The sequence below is a fragment of the Condylura cristata genome, unplaced genomic scaffold (assembly GCF_000260355.1).
Source record: "Condylura cristata isolate star-nosed mole 26May11 unplaced genomic scaffold, ConCri1.0 scaffold00001, whole genome shotgun sequence".
Classification (NCBI taxonomy): Eukaryota; Metazoa; Chordata; class Mammalia; order Eulipotyphla; family Talpidae; genus Condylura; species Condylura cristata.
Window position 1 is genome coordinate 26,790,385 of NW_004567102.1, and position 24,114 is coordinate 26,814,498.

At 34.6% G+C, this 24,114-nt stretch overlaps 1 protein-coding gene across 2 annotated transcripts in view; it reads left to right on the forward strand.

Moving 5' to 3' along the window:
* The window catches only part of SMAP1 (small ArfGAP 1), a 118,278-nt gene that overhangs the window by 74,975 nt on the left and 19,189 nt on the right, over positions 1-24,114 (forward strand). Inside the window, exons 5-7 of one of the 2 annotated variants that reach the window (XM_004673611.2) lie at positions 3,585-3,662; positions 8,555-8,635; positions 19,565-19,658. In XM_004673611.2, the coding sequence (XP_004673668.1) occupies positions 3,585-3,662; positions 8,555-8,635; positions 19,565-19,658 (253 nt within the window). The remainder of the gene's footprint in view (positions 1-3,584; positions 3,663-8,554; positions 8,636-19,564; positions 19,659-24,114) is intronic. The other variant, XM_012722372.1, reaches the window with a different exon arrangement.

The following is a 24,114-nucleotide window of genomic DNA, read 5'->3' on the forward strand; positions in this document are numbered from 1 at the left end:
GATATATGTATAAAGGTTGATATATGTATATCTAAGTAACATATAACTAATTATATATCTAAGTAACATATAATTAAGAGGTTCTTCACATATAGCTTACTTTGATGGTGGTCTAGAGCAAAACCTCTGGGTTTCCATACAATTTAAGAAAGTTCTGTAACTCATTTTTCCTGAAGAATATCACTGTGTTCCCACTGCATATTCTCCTATGGATGGAAGAGGTGAATGAGAGGAGGACAGAGAATAGAGGGCTATATATATAAGATTATTGAATTTACTGATACCACCCATTTCTAATGAAGTTTTTTAAGGTCAAAGCTTGCTCTGTATTTGTATTAAAAAAGTACTAGAATTCAATGAAATGAAAATTAGCATCTAGTTATAAATTTTGAATTTGACATAAGTGTAGGTAATGATCTTGAGATTAAAAAGTTAGCAAGCCAGTGAACTTTTGAAGAGCAATAATAACTGCAGAAATTGAGCCTTCTTTTTGCGCTCCCTTTGAGATGCTCGCTTCTTTTTTGTGACATTCACCTCTTCTGTTTTGATAAAGGTAGTGAGCAAAACAGAAAAAAATGTGTCTTAGAGGACTCACTTGAACCAAGAATTTTGATAAGCAATCAGATCTTTACTGGACTGCATGTGATAGCATGCAAAAAAATATTATAGAAAGTGCTTTGGAAGTACCTAAAGTGGCTACTTTAGTCAGGCTGAAAAATGAAAGAATACTTCCTTGGAAAGGCATTGTCAACTCAAAATTAAAGGATAGATAGGAACTAGAAGAACTATGGGTAGTTTCAAGCAAGAGAATCTTTATAGGAAGGAGAAGCTGACTGGCAAGCTCAAACCAGGAGGAATGGTGTTATAGACAATTATAGACAGGGCAGTGAAAGGTAGAGTGATAAGGTTGATGCTGTAGTTAAGGAGTTTGAACTCTGTTCTAACATGAATGTATGTGAACTAGTTAAGTCTTCAAAATAGGGATATCCTGTGATCAATTATATTTGCATTTGAGAATGTCAGTTTAGAGAAAAGCAGGCCTTCCTTTGAGGCAGAGATTCTTAAGATAGGAGCTAACTAATCCAGGCGGCACAGATGTTGGTAATACTGTACTAGGAAGGTTACTGGAGGTGATGAGTGGTGGTTTAAGAGATGTAGGAAAAAACACTCAAAAGTAATTAGTTCTTTATATTTTTTCTGTTCTCCTTTCCCGTCACTTGTTCTCTCTCATCTGTTGTGTACGGATCATGTTCTCTCCTATCTGTTGCTTCCAGACGTCAGTTTGTTGACTTCTATATCATCATTCCTTGCTTACATAATGTACCTTACTCTGCTCATTCACTTTTTATAAGTCTTATTTTAGGGGTATAGTAATTAACATTTAGTAAAAGGTACATAATTTAAGTTCAGTGAGTTCAGAGAAGTTCTAAGAAGTATAGATTATTGTGCAACAAGCACTACAGTAAAAACTCTCCATATAATTGCTTTGCACCTCTCACCCTATGTCCCTGGCTTAAATAATGACTGGTCTATTTTTTATCACAGTGTATTATATTTTTCATTGATAGAGTGTCATATGAATGCTGATCAAACACTATTCATTTATGTCTGACTTTAGTGTTTTTCTGTGTGTATTACTAGACTATTCCTTTTTTACTGGCAAATAGTAATTTATGGTATACCACAATTTGTTTATCCATTCATCTTTGATCTGTCCCTTGGCTTTTCTGATGTCTTTTTAAAATAAGTCTCTTTTTTCCCCTAACTGGACATAGGATTACAATTTTGTTAAAATGCCTTGTTAAATCATTGATATTTATTGACTAGTTTTCTTGGTTTCTTTTTCTTTTTTTTTAGTTTATTAGTTTAGTTTTTTTTTTATCAGTTTTATTAGTTCTTTTTTCCTTCAGAGTTAAAAGTGACCAAATCCATTTAATATCTCAAAAGAGAACAAGTACTTTTTTTTTTTTTTTTAAGATTTATTTATTTATGCATACAGAACTGGGGTACAGGCCAGAGGCTGGGGCGGTGAGAGGCTTCACCAGAGACAGAGTGGGGAATAGAACAGGCAGATCGACAAAGTACACTGCTGAGGGGAGCAGCGGGTGGGTCAGGAGAGGTCTGCCACACCATGTGGTCACCTCCGGGGCAGGCGGGAATCGAACTCATGCGGAAGTGGCTTTAGCTTCTCAATGCAGTGCTTTAACCCGCTGCGCCACCAGGGAGGGCCAAGAGAACAAGTACTTTTACAAGGAACTACCTTGATTTATATTTTTATGTTCAGGTTTCATATGAGCTTGGAAAAAGAAGTCTTTATGATACTGTTTGTCATCTTAAGTGATTTCTTGTACCTTTTCATCTATTCTTTTTATGAAGAAAGCAGTTAAAGATCTCTAGCAAATAAATGTCCATTAGGACAAACCAGCTTTAAAGCCAGACTTACGGCATAGTTTAAATTTTTTTTTAATGAAAGATAAAATTTTTTTTAATGAAAGATAACTGTTTCCTTTATATTATGTCATTTTTCTGTGTACTTCCATTAGATGTCACTAAATGACCAGTCTATACAATAAGAGAGTTAAGAAAGATTGTGCAAGAGAAAAACTAGTCAAGAATTACAGCTATTTCTAGCTTAACCACAAACAGATTGAATGAGTAATAGCCATCTCATAGTTATTTGATACTACATAATGACCTTTCTATAGTAACATCTTTTATTTTTAGAAATTCCTCATAGACATTTTTGATATGACAGGGAAATATAGAAATGTCAGTTTTATGTTTCCAAAGATCTACTGTGCCTTTTGTAAACTTATTTCATTTATATTTTGGTAGTGAAGATAAAGAGAGCAAGAAGATAATGCTTCCATTAAAGTGATCAAGCTACACATATAGAAATTGGGCGGGAAGATGTGTGAAAAGGCTTTTAGATGAAATCTGTTTCTGTATAAATTGCCTCTACTGCATATAATTGCCCTTAATGTTTTGGTTAATTCAACAAGTACAGCATTGGAAATTGTTTGTGCATACTGATATTAAGGAAGGACATATATAAATTGCTTTGTGATAAGTCCATCTGCTGCTCAACTCTTACTTTGCATTAATTCATTCTTTTCCTTCCCAGCCTTCTGTTTTCTTAAACTGTTAATTATAACTTTAATTACTTTTTGCTATTTCAACTGTTTTCCATTCTTAGAAGTTTTTATACTTAAAAACAGACTCATTTGTGCTCACCCACCTGTTAATTAAAACAGTGTGTTATCATGCTTCAGAGCCTCAGTACTGCAGTGTTAACACTAAGAGCTAATTATCACAAATCTTAATTATTTTCAAATACTTTGATTTTATCTGAGTACTTAAAAAATTTTGTCATAAAGTTATTTAAAATCAAACACTTCTGTAGTAAATCCTTTTAGAAATTTTAAAAAAGCAGTACTGCTTTATGCATTATTTTCCTTCACTAACATAATCTTCAAGTACTTCTTTATCTCATAAGTTTGTATTTTTGTTACTTTCCTGGACCTACCAGTTCTTTTTACCTTCTACTTGTATTTTCTTCTGACTTTTCACCTGGCATTCCACAGATTTCCTCCTCTGATGCTCCTCTTCAGCCTTTGGTATCCTCTCCTCTACAGGCTGCTGTTGAGAAAAACAAATTGGAGGTATGGTGGATGCATGAGCTAGTATTTAATAATAAATGAACTTCTTTTCACAGTGTAATACAGTTTGGGAGTACTACTAAGAATAATTGTTTATATGTTGGTTGGTTTCCAGTATTAAATATAGTAAATACAACAATTTCTGTATATTTCTTATGTTATGCATAAGGTTAAAGGACTTCAAGTTACAGTTAATTTCAGAGTGATTTTTTTTTTTAACAAAGTAGATACATCTCAACAAAATAGATTAAGAAGGTATTAGTTTTTGGTTGATGTTTTCATTACTATCCTATAATAAGAGCTTTTAAAATAGTTGCCAGTAAGTTTTTGATCTACTAGGGAAATCTTCTCTTAAAAACTGTTTTCTCTCCATACTTACAATGTCTTTAAACACTTAACCAAGTTTTTTTTTTTTTTTTTTTTTTAGCAACCATCCTACAAATACAGTGTGTGTAGTGTAGAATCATGTATTTAGAACCATCATTATAACTATTAGAATGTGTTTGGTGTAGAGGTGATCAAAGTACATGATACTACCATTATTTTAAAAGTCATCTGTACAGTATTTTAAGGGTTTTAGTTTGACTCAACTTTTGTTGTTGTTGTTGTTATAACTATTTTAATGAACTAATTTGAGCCATTTTTTAAAGTTTTTTCGGTGTCCATTCTTTGGTAATGTTCTGCTAGATAGGGGAGAGAAAGACAAAGATGTAGCCCCTACCTTCAAGAGCTGAGAATCTAATGGAGGAAACAGGCAATTTAAGACTACAGTGTGTGACGTTGTTACCCTGAGTCAGTGGTATGAGGCCACTTAGTCTGATCTCGCCCTCCAAAAACACAGGTAGATAAGCTGTGAATACACCAGTTGTTGTTTACTGCTTTATCCACCGAGGATGGGCTTATAAGAAGAACAGGAGTAGCAGCCTCTAAGCCAGTGGTGGGAATCCTAGCCAATTTGATGTTAGAAGGTGTTTTCAAGATATACCCCCTTAATGGGGGCTGATGAGAAAGGGGGAAGAGATGAGACTTGATATTTTAGCTGCATGGTAGCTTTAGCAGCCTTCAGAAAGCCTCAACCTTTTTAACTGACCAGAAACCTCAGCATTTTAATTGGTCAAAAGCCCCAGCAGTTTTAGCTGTCAGCATCTTCACTGCCCTAAGGACCTCAGCAGTTTGATTGCTTGAGACCCCCACAAGTCACCCCGAAGGTCAGTGATTTTTAACTGCTCCAAACCCCAACAGTTAAACTGCCTCCTTGTGGAAAAAAGAAAAAAACTGTCCGCAGAATGGAATATTCAGGGATTTACAGATAGTGATATAGTTGGAATGCATGAAAATGGGAGAAGAAACTTTGTGAGCCTTCTAACGTAGTTTGATCTTTGTTCTGGCATGTTAATGAGTTCTAAGGATAGGAGGGATGACAGAATTTGATTTTCATGTCATAACACTAATGACTATGGAGAGTGAGTTTTGTACTGATCAATGGTGAAAGTCTTTACCTCTTACTCTAATTCATGAATAAAACAATGGGGGGTATGTATTAAAATGGCAGCAAAGAAGTTGTTTTAAGAGAATTTGAAGACAGAATCCATGAAATTAGTAATCGATGGATTATGTATGTGCTTTGGAAAGCTTTGATGATTCCTAGTTTCTGGCTTGAGCATCTGGTAGACAAGGCTGCTCTCCAAGAAGAAAGGATAATAAGCTGAAGGGGAGAAACAGGTTTGAGGGAAAGGAAGGTAGATGAATTAAAAGTTGGTATAGTGAGTATGAGGTAACTGTGGAACATAAGAGTGTTAGAGATTCAGAGTCAGTGAAAGTATATTGAAAGACAGGAGGAAAACTGAGAATGGAAAGCTGGGAGTACTTGAATTTGAACTTGCAGAGCAAGAGTAGTTTATGAGGGGACTGTCCTCTACAGTTTTTGAGATTGATACAATGTTTGGAGGTGAACAAGTGAGAGTGGTTGGAATTTTTAAAGCAGGCCCAGGAAAGGAGAACTCTAGGAGTGTGGGGGTTGCCATGAGCAAGTAGAAAGAAGTTTGTCAAAGGCAGCTTTTAGTATTCAGAATTTGCCTTGGAGCCAACCTTTTTTATCTGGGAATGGTTACTCTTTGAACTGTGTAATTTCTGTCTTCAAGTCTTAGAAAGCAATGGTCCAATTCATTTGTGTTTCCCAGGTCTGATGTCTGTTGCCCAAGGAGTGCTTCAGGGTAGTCCATTTAGAATAACTTTTCAGACTTTTCCCCCTTAATCTTAAAATGTCTGCTTTTATGCATTTTATAATTGCATAATGCAGTGCTATTGTGCTTTATAAAATATACATATGGTTGAGCATATATGACACAATTTTTTTTTAAAGATTTATTTATTTACAAATACAGAACTGGGGTACAGGCCAGAGGTGCAGGGTGGCGAGAGGATTCACCTCCCTGGCCGGAGATCAATCATGTGCAGAAGTGGTTGGCTATAGCTTGATCGCGCTGAGACTTAATCCCTAGAGCCATCAGGGAGGTCCTGATCAAATTTTAAGATAGGCACATAATCAAAAATTTTAGACCAGAGCTTTAATTAAATCAATTAATTATATTTTGATTGTAATGAACTAAATATGTACTTTTCTCAGTCTTAGCAGGACTTAAATATTTTTACCGGGTAGGTAGGAGGCCTTGTTTCACTGTATCATTTGTACATAATAACAACCAACTTTCCGGAATTTGTATTCTGTAATCCACTGGTATATTTTGTTCTTGCTGAGAAAATACTTTAAAACAACTTAGGTTCTTACAGTGTTCTTTGATCTTTTAAAGCTTTTGATTCTATAGATGGGAGCCATCTGTAGGTCAAATTGTGTGATCTGAGTTTGGAACCCATGTTTTTAAACTTACTTCAAAGCCTGTATCATAATACACAGTTGGAATCAGATTAGATTTTGGCCATATTTTGGCAGTATTTTTCCAGTATTCAAGAACATGAATTGTGTTTCCTTTTGTTTAAGCATAGTTACTTTATTTTATTTTATTTAAGATTTATTTATTTATGCATACAGAACTGGGATACAGTCCAGAGGTGCAGGTGCAGTGAGAGGATTCACCAGAGACTGAGTGGGGAGCAGAACAGGCAGATCGGCGAAGTACACTGCTGAGGAGAGCAGCGGGTGGGTCATGAGAGGTCTGCTGTGCCATGTGGGTCATTTCCCTACCCTGGATTGAATTTATGCTGATGTGGCTGCAGCTAGCTTTGTAGTGCTGTACTTTAACCTGTTGGAACCACCAGGGAGGGCCCCATAGTTTATTTTTGGTAATTTTGTATGTGCTCATTAATCAGTGATTAGAAAATTAAGCTCCTTCCCACTCTGTGATACTGGTTTCCTTGAATAATAACTTACACCTCTGAGAGGTTATGAATCAACTCATCCCCAACATATTAGTGAGAATGTGCAGTCACATTGCTTTCCTCACCAAACTACAATATCTAGACAACAGTCTATAGTATGAAAAGATTTCTGCACAACTCATTTATTTGTCACTTATAGAGTAGGAATAATATTACTTACAAAACTTTTATGGGGACTTAATGAGTTGAAACAGTGTCTGATACATGCTAACAGTTCTGTAATTATTAGCTGTTGTAAAGAAGAATAGCAACAATAATAAATAGCAAAGCTCCACTGGCCAGTACTTAGTGAGCATTGAGAATTTGTGCTCTGTAGTCCCAGCCTTACCACTGATAGCTGTGTTACTTTTTGAGTTTATTTTCTACAGGATTTTTCTTCTTCATGTGTAAAATGACAATAGTAACTTTCCCCCTTCAGCATTATTGTAAAAACTAGGTTGGACAATGAAATGCTTACCACATGACTTTGACCAAAAGGGGCTTTCATTATGTCTCTTACTTTATGGTCTAGGAATTGCCAGTATTATTTTTCTTGATTTACAAATAGAAAATTCTGTTCTTGAGAGAGGTCAAGTTTAATAAATGCAATCTTCATGTATTGTGACTGAGTTTTGTTTGTCTGCTATTGTGCCTTTCCTAAAGATTAATTGGTTTATCTTTTTGTGTTTGCTGCTAGGCACTTAAAGCCTAGATCCATTGTATCAGTCATCTAGTTCTAGGTTTCTGATCATCTCTTGCCTCTTAAGTGCCTTACGAATCCTCTTTACTTAAATTTTCTTTTTTTTTTTAGGATGCTTAAGTTCTTATATTCTGTTTCATCCTTTGAAATGTAAATTGTGACCACCATAATACCATTATAGTTTACTTAGACTGACTTGAATTAAATATACAAGTCAAATGGATCTTGTTCCCAAACATATTCTTAGTTTTTTCATAAAAAAAAGTTTATATTTGTCTTTTGTAAAAGCATACACTGTTTGTGGACTGAAATGTTTTATGGTATTTAAAAAATTAAAGTGATTTTAATTTTACCCTTCTACCCTACTGTTTATTTGTTTACATGTTATAATCTATCTTAAGTCTATATAAGGCATTCTGTTCCATCAGTTGGTTTGCTTTGCCTTCTTGTTGAAATTTCAACTTTATGGTTACTGTTAGGAAGTTTAACCTTATGTAAAGATACAGTGAGAATTTATAGACTAGAGAATTTAGATACTATTATGTAAAACTAATAGACAAACTAACAAAACATTCTAAGCTATAGAAGTTTTGAGTTGTCTCACATCTGTCCTGGTTTTTAAGAAAAGATGTTTATTATGTTGTCAGTGTAAAACCTCAGCGAACATACGAATTGGCTGTTTACAGTCATATCAATATCAGTGGATATTGTCATCAAATACTTGTATCATTTTCAGATAATGCTGCAAACTAATAAAATGTTTTAAAAGCTGACATTTTTTTAAAGAGTAAACTTACAAAAATTCTGGGCTATGTTTTAGAAAGAAAAGGAAAAAAAAAAGGAAGAGAAGAAAAGAGAAAAGGAGCCAGAAAAGCCTGCAAAACCTCTTACAACTGAAAAGGTAAAATTCCATTTTTTTAATCTATAAAGATTACAGTCTTATTTGTATACTTATTTGGGAATGACATTTGGGATATTCATAAGCACATAATTGTTCTTTCAACAGTATTCACTGAATGAATCTTGTGCTAAGTATGTCTTGTATGATTTGTAGTTTCTTACATATGAATGCACATAGATCCTGAGAGTTATTTAAGGAGAAGCATTCTTGTATTAATCATATAAAGAATGCTATTTTTGACTTTGATGTACAGACACCAGTGTAGAAAATGAAGAGGTCGTACCTGACAAGGCCTTCTGAAAATATTTCATGCTTAAAGTTAGCAGTTGAGCTAGGTTTTGAAGTATAGATAGGATTATGGTAGAAGGCAGGAGTAAGTAGATCAATTGAAAACATTCTGAGGACAGGCATGAAAGTTGGAAATAGATGAATTATATTTAGAAAATGTGATTAGTAGAGAAAAGTATGTGTAAGTAACTTAAAGTAGTGAAAGTTAAGACCAGCATGTAGATTGAACTCACCTTAAGTTCCAGGTTGATGCTTCTTTGGAAACAAAAGACTGTAGGTTGCATTTCAAATTCTTTAAGAAAATGATACACTTACTTCACAAGGGTCCTTTTGGAAGATTATTTTGACAGTGATATCCAGGATAGATTGATTAGGAAAACTAGAGGTAAGAATAATATTAGATATGCGCCCTCCCTTGTAGTGCAGCGGGTTAAAAGCACAGCACTAAGAAGCTAAAGCCACTTCAGCATGAGTTCGATCCCTACCTGCCCCGGAGGTGATCCACATGGCACGGCAGACCTCTCCTGACCCGCCCACTGCTCCCCTCAGCATTATACTTCATCAGTCTGCCTGTTCTGCTCCTCACTCTGTATCTGGTGAATCCTCTCAACGCTCTTGCATCTCTAGCCTGTACCTCAGCTCTGTATGCATAAATAAGTAAGTCTTAAAAAAAAAAAAGAATATTAGATCTTTGTAAAGAGATTAGTTAAATAACTATGGCAGCTTGGCTTTGATTCAATTTAATAAGGGAATTGTTAGTGAAGGGAGCATCATTGATTTTGATTACTCAAATATTGCATCATTGATTTTGATTACTGAAATAGTACAAACTTTATTGAGGCATAAATTACTTACTACAAAGTACAGCTAAAATTTAGTGTGTAACACAAATATATACTGGTTCTTTATCATTTGTTGGAACAATGTTTCTACTCTTAGGATTGACTACATGTGCCATTGACCCATTGATGTTTTTCATCTCATGAAAAATAAACTGTATTACTAATTTATTAAATGTTATTACTAATTTATTAAATGTTAAAGACATAATATTTGCTCAGTTGAAGTCTTAAAAATTATTTATTTGAAATAGTTTTGGTTTCTTTGAATATTACTGTTTGGTTAGTAGTAGTAATAGTGTACTGAAGTAAATGAAATTTAGATGCTTAATATATTACTTTTAAAAAGGGACCAATTAAGTTGATAATTATCATTTGATTACTTAAGTAACAAATTCCTATCTGGTAACTTTCTCTCTAGTATGCATCAATAAGAAGATACAAGTGAAATGTCTTTAAATTATTATAAAGGAATTTAAAAAACAATAGGTTTCTTTTGTTTCCAAAAGTTGGAAAGAGCAGTATGGAGAGCTTGAATGAAGACACTAATAGTAATTATGAGATGAAAAACTTCAATGGGTCAGTGTACATGTATGCATCCTAAGTATTTACTATGCACAAGAAATTAATAAAAATGTGAAAAACTGGGTCCTCCCTGGTGGCATAACAAGTTAAATAAAGTCCAGCATTACAAACAAGTTATTGTCTCCAGTGTAAGTTCAATCCCCAGCCATGGAGGTGCCCCACCTGCCAGGCAGACCTCTTATCTGCACACTGCTCCTCTTAGCATTGTACTTTGTCTGTTTGCCTGTTCTGATCCCTACTCTGTTTCTGGTGAATCCTCTTACCACCCCTGCATTTCTGGCCTGTATCCCAGTTCTGTATGCATAAATAAATAAATCTTTAAAGTAAAATGACTTCTACAAACAACTTTCCATAGTGGTTGGACCAATTTGCATTTCCACCAGCAGTGTAAGAGAATTCCTGCTTGTCCACATCCTTGTCAGCACTTGTTAATTTTTTGATGTGGGCCATTCTTACTGGTATATGGTAGTATCTCTTAGTTTTGATTTGCATTACCCTATCTGTGATGTTGAACATTTTTTCATATACCTGTTGGTATTTGCATTTCCTTTTTTTTTAGCTCTTTGCCCATTTTTTGACTAGATTGTTTTCTTTGTTGAGTCCTATGAACTCTTTGTAGATCTTTGTGTTCAATCCCTTACCAGTTACATTTCTTTAGGATATATTTAGGAATGGATTGCAGGGTCATATAAAGTTTGTGTATCTTTAACTTTCCCCCCAGTGTATACCTGCTGTATTTTACATTCTTTATAGCACATTCATTATATTATCAGAGATTTGTAGGCTAGTGGATATGTGATATGTTTTCTACGTCCATTTTCTAGATTACTAAATAATCTGAGTGCCTTTTCATATGTTTATTCCCATCTAGATTTCTTTTGCCTGATTCTAAAGAGCTCTGTGTTTATGTGTGTGTATTTTGATTTTATATTTGTGCCTTTAGGTACCTTTTTGTTGTAGTTATTACTCCTCTTGTATATCTTACATTTTTTTAAATGAAGTGTTTAAGGATTCCTAAAAAAAACTGCATTTATATAGAATCCTGCCCCATACTTTCCTCACTGTTGAGTTAATAACTTACACTGATTTGTTAGCATCTGGTAAGAGCTTCCCTCTATAAACTTGTTTTTCTTGAGCAGTCTTACTGTTATTTAAATTATCACTAAAGTTTACATATTTGTGTTGTGCCAGTGTTTATTAATAATGGAGTTAGCTGGAATGAGGTGTTTTTTTTTTTTGAATGAGGTTTATTTTTATCTAGGTGAAGGGAAGTAAAACTTAAAAATTTAATGAATCAAGATTAATGTAGCAGATACTTTTGACATTTAAAAAAACGTATTTTAGATATTCACCTAGAAGTTTTTGATGAATTATAAAGTATTCTGACATGTTTGACATTTCTGGTTCACTTAGTTTAATTTTATCTACTAGATTTTCTCCCAAGTAGCCCATGAGCTATTTATGAGTTCTCTTTCAGTTTAAACAAACATCGTTATTTCTCCTTTAGAAAGCTATAAGCTTTACATAGTTTCTTAAAAGCGTGCATCTCAGAACATGGAAAGTGATCACTGTGTGTTTCACTGTGTGTTTTACTACTCAGAATAATTAAAGATTAATGTATTTTCTTAATTATGTAAAATTTCTTAATATAAAAATTTGCTATATTGTTTTTACTTTGCTTTCCCTATTTGTCCTTCTACATCCCTATTCCCAAAATAAAAACTGATACAGAAGGACTTGTACCTTAAGTCCTAAAGTTGTAGTGTTCTAGTTGTATTAACATGTTATCTCTATGCCTATTTAACATTTTCATATGTTTCTAAATGCATAAAAATGGTAAAAAAAAAAAGTTCAAAATCTATTTAACTTATAAATGATTCCTTTAAATTCTTTACCTCTTAACTCATTTGGTGACATTTGAGTTACCAAAATCCTGAAAAGTAGAAAATGTACAGTGATTCTACTACTTGTTCCACTCACAAGTGACGGATCCTTGTTCTGTTTTTTGTTTTTATAAAGATTTATTTATTTATTCGTACAGAACTGGGATAATGGCCAGAAATGTAGGGGTGGTAAGAGGATTCACCAGAGACAGAGTAGGGAGCAGGACAGGCAGATCAATGAAGTGCACTGCTCAGGAGAGCAGCAGGAGAGACAGGAGAGGTCTGCCATGCCATGTGGGTCTCCTCCTGGGGCTATGGCCAGCTTGCAGTGCTGTGCCCCAACCCGTTGTATCACTAGGGAGGACCTGGATCCTTGTTCTGTTTTTAAAAAGTATCCACTTCTGTAAGAAACCCATAACCTTATGAATTCCAGATCTCCTGATTTGTCACCAAAAGATGACTGCTTCTATTATATCACTGTTTTTTAGAGTTTTCTTTTGTCTATATTATGGCTTGCTGCTATCATCCCTATATTAAATGCTGTTGATCTGGAGAAATAAATAGCAAATCTCTTTCACAGTAGCTAAGATAAGCATTCTTAAGGTGTTGCTCCAAAAGCCCCAGAGTGACTTTTTATTTGTAGATTATAAAAACAAGTCTCATCACATCCTCCTATAAAGAGCTGGGGAATCTTATGAGGACATTGATAGCAGGGAATATTAATAACCTTGTTGAGACCACTACTCATTCTTTGGCTTTTTTTCTCTTTGCCCTATACTCTCCAGACCTTTTGTCATTGACTTTCCACTTAGATTCATAGATTACACAATATTGATCAAATGTTATTAGAGCCTTCAAGTATGCACTCCAGCATACTATAAGTTGTTATAACTGAGTAGATGTTACTGTTCTAGCCACTGTGATATTCTGGTTGCTTTAAGTGTGAGGCCGATAAAAGTTATCTTTAAAAGGTACTTGGGCTGATAGCTTAGTTGTGTTGAAGTAGATTGCAGCCAAGTAGATGGGTATGTGTGTATGAGTGTATGCATTAAAAGATACACTGAAAATTTTCTGGGAGGAAATATTTGAATTGAATGCATCAATTACTAGGAATCCTGTGGAGGTAGTTACATTAGATATGAACTTTGAAAGATTTTTAGTCAGGATGATGGGAGGGCAAAATGTGGAGGGAATAGCATGAAAAAATGATTAAAATTACGAGGTGCATTTTAACAATAATGTAGAATACAATTTAACTACAGTGTGGTACAATAATGGATCTATAAGAAAGTGATATTGAGAGAACTTTAAATTTCATGATAAACAGTGCATCTTATTTTGAGTAGGGCAGTATTTTGGTTTGAGCAATGCGTTATGATATCTAGAGTGTAATATGTGAATGTATGGAGATGTTATGAGTCCAAGCAAGAGATCATTGAGGCTTGATGTAGAGTACTAGCTATAAAAGTAGTTCAGCTAGCATCTGCTTCTCAGAAAAATGGTTGAAAGACTTTTATATGAAAATGCATTTTACTTTGCTTCTTAATAAATGGCCATAAGAACTGTTGTATATCCATTTTTTTCATTCAACAAATGAAATTAAGCATTTGTTGTATAGATAACACTAAGGATACAGTAATGAAACCAAAAACCGTACCTTCATATGGGAATACATTTCAAATACATACAGTTCTTTACCAATAAAGGTTCTTGTGATATTTAGTAATTACCATTACATTAATATTACCCAAAAGCCTAAAATTGACAGTGCTAACTCTGTATTTTATCTCGTGAAAGCTATTTTAACTGTTAGACTATAAAATTTAATAGCATTGGTAAATATTTGATCTTGCTGTTAACAATGAATCTATATTTAAATATTTTTCAAGGAATTTTAATAAATGCGATGATTTATGGACACTGCATTGAAGATGACAAATCCTCTCAATTCCATTTCTTCCCTAACCAAGAGGACAGTTCTGTTGACATGACCTCATTCCCAGAAGTAGTTCTCAAATTACCTAAGAATCTTTCCATTGTTATTTTGATCTCTAAAAGATCTCAGATGGCAAGGAAATGCCAGAGTATAGCCTACCATTTTTCTACTTCTTAAGCACTAATCCTGCGCTTAACGATTCTGCTGAGCAGATAATAAATAGTCCAATGCCTAGTGTTTTTTCTTACTATACTTTAAAACTTTATTTCTATAGCATTGTAAAGTTTATCTTTAAATTCCTAGAACACACTGCTAGGAGGGGAAGCAGTCCTTGCTTTAGAATTGATTGAAAACTTGGAGAGAGATCTAGTTGGTTTCTGCTCTTCTTTTGACCTATAACAGGTTTGTTGATTCTACGGAAATGCTCAGAAAATGAATTTAATATTTACTTGGCACTGCCAGCTGCTTTTAATTCCCTAAAAACCAAGTAGAAGCCAATAAAGTTGTAAATAAGTAAAGGATTATCTTTACCCATTTCAAGTCCCCCAAAATACTGAGAACTTGCTCTGAAACAGAAGTGTTTGTAATTATATCATAAATTTTTTTTCTTGAAAAGTTGTCATTGTAAGATTTACAATATTTATATAAATGTTCCTTTATTACAAGATCATAAATTTTGTAATAAATTTTTAAGTGTATTGTATTTGTAAATGTAATTTAGTCCAGTTTTATTAACATGAAAACAGAAAATGATCTCTTTTTCAGCCTTTCGGCTAAAATCAAGTGAAAATGGAAAATGTCTACATACCCATAATTCAGCTTCAATAGTTATGTGCTCTTATCCAATTTTGTTTGTTTTACCTTTTTTTTTTTTTAATGAAAAGTGACTTCAATACAGTGAATATACAATATAGAACACAAAGAATATAACTTCTAAATCAAACACCTGAAGTTACCCATCCCCTCGTGGGCAAAAGTCAACCCAAAAGGGATTGGCCCAAAGCAAGCCTGAAAGCATCCCCTGGCCAGGACCCATGGAAAAGGGTCAGAAATGGCCAGACAAATCTGAGAGCAAAAGAGCAAAATCAAAATCACTATAAACACTGCCATAGTCACCTCCCTACAGGTCTCTCACCCACATCTGCCTTAACCAGTCCAGGGTTAGGAAACAAGCACGGTTTCTTCCTCACATGCTTGCTGCTCCATGTGGCTTCCTCAGGTCTCCTTCTGGCTCTCCCCAGTTTTACCTTTCTTTATTCTCTCTCCCAATATTATTTTGAAACTAATCCCAGAAATTACATCATTGCAACAATGAATACTTCAGACTTACAGTCTGGGAGAAAGATGAGAATAGGGGAGAAAACATTTTGTCTCCCAACAGTAATTTCTTTTCAACCTTTCCTTTTGCTCTTTTCTTCCATAAAAGTTAATTAGAATTTACAACCAGGAGTATAAGGTTTCATTCCCTCTTGGGTAATTCCTTCTTCTTGGTCCATCATAATTCCTCAAGTATTCCTTGAAAGAAGGAAAATTGCATTTCCAGATGTATGTATGTTATGTTGTTTTCTGGTTCAACTGGTTTAATTTTAGTTGCTTTCTTCATGGCATTTCATATCATTACTCTTTTCTGATGTTTTGACATGCACACTAATTGTTTATAAGAAGTTCTTACTGGAAAATTTTCACTATCTATTTACTACAGGCGAGTCATCCTAATATTAAAAGATTTCAATTAGGCCATGTTGATGGAAAAGTGCTTTTAATAACATACAATGCCACTGTTGAGTGAGTATTTGATAGTGGCCAGTTAATATTTAAAAGAGAAAATTGCTAAAGATATGATAGAATAGAATGACTTAAATGGCTTAACTAACAATAAATCCCAGTTTCATTGAACTCATTTCCTTGTGACTATCATGCTCTCCTTCAGTGGTACCATCTGGCAGTTATTGTCCTATTTCATGACCTCAGTTGAACAAAACTTCTGTTCACTAATCTCACTTTCATCTCATAATTGCTAATCTCCAATGGCCAGTCAGAGTTGCTTGATGTAGTTCTATTACTTTACTCTTTACTAATGTGTTCTTTTTAATTTTCCAATGAGTTGTTCAGTGCTTCTCTTCCCTCTTTAGACATTCTACAAAAACCTCTTAGTAATGTTTTTGCTTCATTGTTTGACTGGAAAAAAAAGGTAGCAATATTACACTAAGTCTCTAATTTTCTTACCACCAAAACAGTCGATCTGTATTTTTGTCCTCCCTTTCCTCTTGATGAAAAGGTCCTTCTCTTCCAGAGACTGGCTCTTCCAGCTGGGCTCTTGATATTTTACCCAACATTTCATACTTTATTAATCCACTCCTCTGCTTCAAGTTTTTTTCTTAATTTTCCATTTTCCCTTATTTTCTCCAATTCTCATAATGTCTAGCTACTGCCCTTTTCGAAAGGGTCATTGTTTGGTCAGTGTTTACACTCTTCAGAGTTTTTTCCTCAATGTATTTATGCCTCAAATCATCAGTTACCTCCATGGTACCAAAACCAGGGCATTTTTCTGTTCTTCTCATTAATTTTCCATATGGTTCCATGTTTTTAAAGCACTTTGTCTTGATTTCCATGAGCCCTATTCTTTTTTTTTTTTTTTTTTCTTAGTACATTGCCTGTTTCTCTAAGTATTACTGGCTCCAATTCCTCCACTATATCCCAAATTCCATAGGAATTCATATTTATTTTGTAATTGCTGTCTAAATGTCCTAAACAGTTTCATAGCTTCAATTATACGGTTTACAGATCTACATGTCTAATTTTAACTTCACCTAAGAATTCTAGATATGTGTATTCAGTGGGCTTCTAGCCATCACCATATAACAAATGTCTTAGACTGAGCATGGCCAAGACAGAATTCATGATTCTTCTGTTGCCTTGCCACTCTGAAGAAATCACATCAGGCAGCCAAGTTGCTTGAAGCAAAAATCTGAGTTGACCTAGTTCCTCTTTTACCTCAACACCTTAGGATATCTTTTCAGTTAGTAAATCTTAGCAAGAACACCTCTCTCTGTCCTCAATGTTAATATCCTCGATCATCACCATTATCTTTTTCCTGGAACCCCTGTAGTAGCCTTGTACATGTTTTTCCTTTTTCTCAGGTTGATTTTTTTTTTTTAAGATTTATTTATTTGTACAGAACTGGTGTACAGGCCAGAGATGCAGGGGGTGAGAGGATTCACCAGAGACAGAGTGGGGAGCAGAACAGGCAGATCGACAAAGTACACTGCTGAGGGGAGCAGCGGGCGGGTCGGGTCGGAAGAGGTCTGCCACGCCATGTGGTCACCTCCCGGGCAGGCGGGGATTGAACTCATGCAGAAGTGGCTTTTAGCTTCTTAGTGTGGTGCTTTAACCCGCTGCGCCACCAGGGAGGGCCCTCAGGTTGATATTTTTAATGGTAAATTGGAGCTATTCTACTACTTTGCTCCCCACTCTGTCTCTGGTGAATACTCTTATCCTCCACACCTCTGGCCTACACCCCAGTTCAACTAAACAAAATATGTCCAAACTGAATGTGAAATATCAAAAGGGTGATAGAATTGAAGGTAACTATAATAGTTAAGGTCCTGACTTAATGTACTTTACTATGTCCATACTCAAAAATCCTGTCAACATAATAACATTTTCAGTCTTAGGTTTTAAAAAATTTAACTTGAAAGTACTGTGTTCTTTATATACTAGTGATATTTTCTATATCTTAGGTTTATCTTATCCTCTGCAAAGTACAACAGATTTGTTTCCCCTCTTCAAACAATGTATGGGTAATTTCATGTTTAGAAATATTTTAAAAGGCAGTTGTGATATGTTGGGAAAAGAACTCATAGTCAACTTGAATTTAAATTTTCAGAAAAATATTTTCAGAAAGAACCCTGAAAAGGGTTCTTACAATGTGAATAGGAAGGAATACCTCACAAGTTTGGTTTCTGTTCCATGATTATTTTCATGGAAGAAGATGAAATAAATATTATACCAGTAAGATAGAAAACAAGTTTTAATTACTCAATATCTATTTAGCATATAATACCTAGGCCTTAATTTGCAAAATGAATGTGTTTAGTCAGATAAACTATTTTCAGCATTAAAGCTTTCAGGTTTTAAATAAAAGATTATTTTTAGTGCCTAATAAGTGTGGACATTTTTGTCTTATTATCCAGAGTAATATTGGCAGATGTGTGATTAATGCTGACCTGCCCTAGGAAGCTGCTGGAATACTGCCCCAAAGTATTTGAAGTTTGTGTGCTTATATGCACTTAATTCTTAGATTCTTCTACATAGTTTATAGTACCACTAATCATCCACTTACAAAAGGGAGAAGAAAAGGAAGTTCTAATAGTTGAAATAAGTTGCTTGCTTTGTTACTATAGCTGTTCTTTCTTTGAAATTATTTTGCCTAAAGCAAGGCATGTCTTACCTATGTTGATATTGAGCATTAAAAAAAACAATGAGATGGAGTACGTTAAACTTCTGAAAATTACATATCGTTACAGATTGGTAATTCTGTATTTGAAGAGGTTGTTAAAGAATTGAACTCTGTGATAGTAAACTTAATTGGTTAAAAAAATATATGAAACTCAGTCACAGTAGTGACTAGAACATAAGGACAGATCTATATTCTTAGAAACTACATAACTATTTAACCAAAAAATGAACTTTTATAACAACTGAGTTATGAATTCTTTGGGTTGTAATAGAAGTGACCTTGTGGGGATGGTTTGATAATGAATATTTCAATTTCTTTATTTAACAAAGGTAGATTTTCAAGTTGGGAATCAGTAGGTGTAGTCCTTTTGTATACTACATCTTTGTACAAATGAGGAAAAAGATAGCTTATAATGTATAACCAATCAGTTCCTAATAATTAAAAGAATATTGTATTTACAATGTAACTACTAAGTGTAGATTCAGGGAAGTTCATCAAGTAACATTTCAGTAGGTTTTTCTTGGGGCAGTGGTGTCTCAAGTATCATCAAGCGGATGAAGGGATTTGCAAAAAAAAATGCCAAGCCCTGCTCAATGTCTGCTCACAGGGTCACATTGAAGAAGTTAGCAAGTAATATGAAATGCGGTTCTTAACAAGCACAGTTTTACATAAAGAATTTAAAAGACTAAGAACAGTTACATAAGACTTAACATGTAATTAAAAGGCTAGGAACAGTTACATAAGATTTAACATGTATATGTAAGGTTTGTCATTGCAAGTTCAGTGATTATTTACTTGTTTTTCATATATTAATAAATACTCTAGGCTTTATTATAGGATGCTTCATTATACTAGCCTTGTCACAAGTATACGTAATTGAGTTTAAAAGAGTTGATCAATTTATTTAAGAAAAGTTAAATCTGATTATTTACTTTAAAGCTGCAGAAAAAAGAAGATCAACAACACTTGGAGCCTAAAAAAAGTACCAGCCCTAAAAAAGCTTCAGAGCCCACTGTCGATCTTTTAGGACTAGGTAAGTAAAAAATATACAAGTCAATCTTTGAGTTACAAAACAATTGAAACCTTTTACTTGAAATAAATATAATGGCTTTTTTAAAAATCAGTAAGCAAAAAAAATATGTTAACTGAATTCAAAAATGGTAGGATTAGTTTTCTGATCTCCCCCCCCCCCCAAAAAAAAAAGGACATCTTTAACAAGGGAGCTAGTGTCTATCAGTACACTCTTCACTGAAATACAAGTAATGAGTTCCTTGGGGAAAAAGGAGGTATCAAAGTAATCTTCAAAGGCTTGGTAGACTGTGACAACTTAACATTTTAAATGAAGAGTAGGTATTTTTCTTTTCCCCCACTAGTTTTGTTGGCAGGGGTAAAGAGGGTCTCTTAGCAAAATAATTATGGAGTAACCTTATTATAAAATATACTGATTTAAAATAAAATTTAATTTTGGTTAGCTGAAGCTTCATGCTATATACCTATATAGATCTGGTGACTAGATTGGTTTTAGTATATTTAATGACAATAGGAAGTACTTGTTTTAATTTAATTTTTACTTATTGTCATGACTGACATGTTATCTGCATGGTAGGTGAGTTCCATTCAGAGTTCTTTCATTGTACTACAAGTATTGTCAGCTCCTTTTTTGTTTTTCTCCTTTCCATTCTAAATTGGCTTATAAGTGGTTATTGTGGTACTATTTGAGCATTTGAGTAGTAATTAATTAAAAACCACTTTTTTTTTTAGTCTGGAAAAATACCAACAAAAAAAACGAAAGATTGTGGAAGAGGAAAGTGAAACTTCATATACTGTTACTCTAAAAATTGACATTAATTCTGATTGAATGAATTGTTTCTTGTTACAAGAATTATAGTTAAATGGTTTATTCACTTTTCAGGAAGTTCATATATCATACAGATATACTGCATGGAGATAAAAGTCTTCTATGGTGGTGAAAATATTAATATAATATACTATATTAATAGTATATCAGAAATATTTTTTTAAAACTCTCCAATTTTGAAAAAAGAGCTTCAATCCACATAGAAATTATGAGGATCAGAATTCAAAATAATTGTATTTATATAATTATTTTTATTACCTTTGCTGTAAAAGATAGGAAGAAAGACTATCAAAGTAAGAAAATATTTTATTAAAACTAATGCATCTTTGGCTGCCTTGCAACGCATCCTTTCCAATCTAAATGCCTGGTTTATTATCTTATACCTTAGAAATGTAAATTATAAAATAGACTTTTTCTTATCCTAAAAATGAATTCACAGACTCAACAAATATTTATTGTCTACTGTGTATCCAGAAACCATTGTAGGTACTACAGAGACAGCTGTAAAGGAAAATGACAAAAATCCCTGATCTTGTAGAGCTTTCGTTCTCTTCCAGAGCCAGTGACTATATATTAGTGGCCTTTATGATAAGTGCTATAATTAAAACAAGCATTTATTTTAGTAATCTCTAAGCATTTGAGTCAGGTTGTCTGGGGTGAGTGGGTGGGTGAAGGTCACAAAGATATCTCTGGAGCAAAGATCTGAAGAAATTATGGATAGCTGGATATGTGGTGCCAGGAGCATTCTCAGTGGTAGAATGGCAAGCACAAAGACTGCAGTATCCCCATCTTTTTTTTTTTTTAATGATTTATTTATTATGCATACAGAACTAGGGTATAGGCCAGAGGTACAGGGGTGGTGAGAGGGTTCACCAGAGACAGAATGGGGATCAGAACAGGCAAACAGACAAAGTACACTGCTGAGGGGAGCAGCAGGCAGGCCAGGAGAGGTCTGCCATGCCATGTGGTCACCTCCAGGGTGGGGATAAAACTCATGATGAAATGGCGTTAGCTTTTTAGTGCTGTGCTCTAACTGCTGTGCCACCAGGGAGGGCCAGTACCCCCATCTTTAATGTTTATAGGGTCCAACAAGATGACAGTATGACTAGAGTAGAATGAGCTAGCAGGGAATCAAGGTAGGGGATTGTTTCAGGACTTTTACTCTGTGTAACCTAGAGATATACTGGAGAGATTTAGCAAAAAAGTACATAATCTGACTTTAGACTTAGAGAATTATTATAGCTCCTCTGTTCAGAAGAGATTATGGCAGGGGAAAAATGTAAACCGGGAGACCCGTAAGATAAGTATTGCAAACAATATATGTGATAGATGAGTGTCTCTTAGATGAGGGAGTGACTGGCCTTGAAATTCTACTATTGCTACAGTAATGTTGTATAGTAAATAACCCCCAGGTTTCAAGAGCCTGTATCAATCAACATTTATTTCTCCTACTCTTATGTATATGAGTAAAAACTAGGACATCACTGATAGAACTTCATTTTCTGTGTTTTCTATCTTCTGGATTGTTGCTGGGGACTGCTTACCATCACATAGTGTATCTTCATTTTTCAAGCTCCTTTAAGTATTTCCCTATCTTTTGTTACCTAGTCTCAAAGCCAGTGCCCCATATGTTAGGGCTGGAGATGGCACCACTCTACTAGTACCACTGTCTGTGATAATCAGCTGTTGCTATTCATGCTGCATATAGCAGATCACTCCAAAATTTCAGTGACTTTGACTCAAATTAACATTTCTTTCACTAACAGGTCTATCTGCTAAGATAGTTTTCTTTTAGACATTGGGAAACAAGGTTTATTAAAGACAGAAAGGTGAATGTAATGTTTGAAAAGATATTAAGGACCTTTAGGAGATTTTGCTGGTGACTGACAGTTTTATGTCGTATAGTGGAAGAGTTCTGAAGTTAGATGAATGGGGTATGTGGTCAAAAAAGAGGGTTCTTGATGGAATTTTAGCTGCAGGAAACTGTGGGTGTCTCAACTACAGCTCATATAATTCCTTACTCCTGCTGATTATTAATATGCCAACTACTTTAAAAATATTTTTAGATTTTTAAAAAAGGCTATATTAAGCAAGGGCTTGGTTGAGATTTCGGATCATAAAGGTCTCTTTTAGCTCAGATCAAAGAAAGAGTGGTCCTAAGTCAGGGCTGATTATTAGTGTCTACTTTGGACAGCACACTATTTTTTCTGCTTTTAAGCATCCCACTCTCCTAACGGGACTCTTTTTTTTTTTTTCCTTGTAAATTGAAACTCAGGAGTAGAGAGCAGATACCTTGAAGTACAGTTTATGGTCGTGCTTCAGAAGTGACAGCTGTCTCCCCTCCCCCCCCCCCCCGTATGAATGAGATCAGAATAAGCATTAATTTACTGCAGAAAAAATACAGAGAAGTCCCTCAGAATTAGTTCAAATTAAATAGATATAGAGGCCCTCCCTGGTGGCGCAGCAGGTTAAAGCACGGCACTGAGAATCTAAAGCCACTTCCTCATGAGTTCGATTCCCGCCTGCCCCGGAGGCGACCACATGGTGTGGCAGACCTCTCCTGACCCGCCCGCTGCTCCCCTCAGCAGTGTACTTCATCGATCTGCCTGTTCTGCTCCCCGCTCTGTCTCTGGTGAATCCTCTGCATCTCTGGCCTTTTCCCCAGTTCTGTACAAATAAATAAATAAATCTTTAAAAAAAAAAATAAATAGATATAGAGTGCCATGAATTTCTGTATTTAATTCAGTATCACTTTTAGTAGTCTGGCAATCATGAGATCATTTTTATTAATCCCATCTTCTCTTTAATTGGGACTTTGGGGAGCCACACTATTTTATTCAACCTGGTGATTCAAGCTAAATCTACTTTTTTCACTTTACTTTTACTGATCTACTCCCTACCACAAGATCAAACATAAAATGTTCTCTTTATACTTTTGAGCAAGGGTAGAGAGCCAAATATTTTCAGTTTTATAGCCATGTGGTCTCTTAACAACCAGCTACTCCTCTCTGCTTTTATAATGTGAAGATACATGCTAAGATAGCCATAAACAAATACCAAATGAGTGAGCATGCCTGTGTTCTAATCAACTTTTAAAACAGGAAGTGGACTATAGTTTGCTTACTTCTGTTTGATAGTGCTGATTATATCTGCAAGAACTGCTTCATCTTTACTTGTTTACTCATGTTAGAAGCCTGTAGAAATACTATTTATTCACTATTTATTTAGTTTACTCTTACACCAAAAGTGGGATCAAATACTTACGTTACCTGTTCTGTTCTCTAGTCTTAAAAATAACTAAACTTTGAGACTACTTAGGTTTAAACATCAGACTGAATGTCCTAGACTAACATCACAATCCAGACACACCTTGATGTGAATATGCACCTCCTGTTGGAAGAGAATTACAGTCAGCTTCTAGGGAATGTGGGGAAGTGCTCTTTATGTCCACTGCTTGTGTAGTTTCTAGGACTGGGAATTATGTCGTTGTGCTCATGTCAATTCTTTATTATTTAGTTGTTACACGATAAAAACTGACAGGATGCTTAACAAGTGGCTAGGAAGGTCCCTCAGTTTTTTCGTCAAAGCAGTGTAACAGCAGTGGGTAAGTTTTAAAGTTTTCTCATTCATT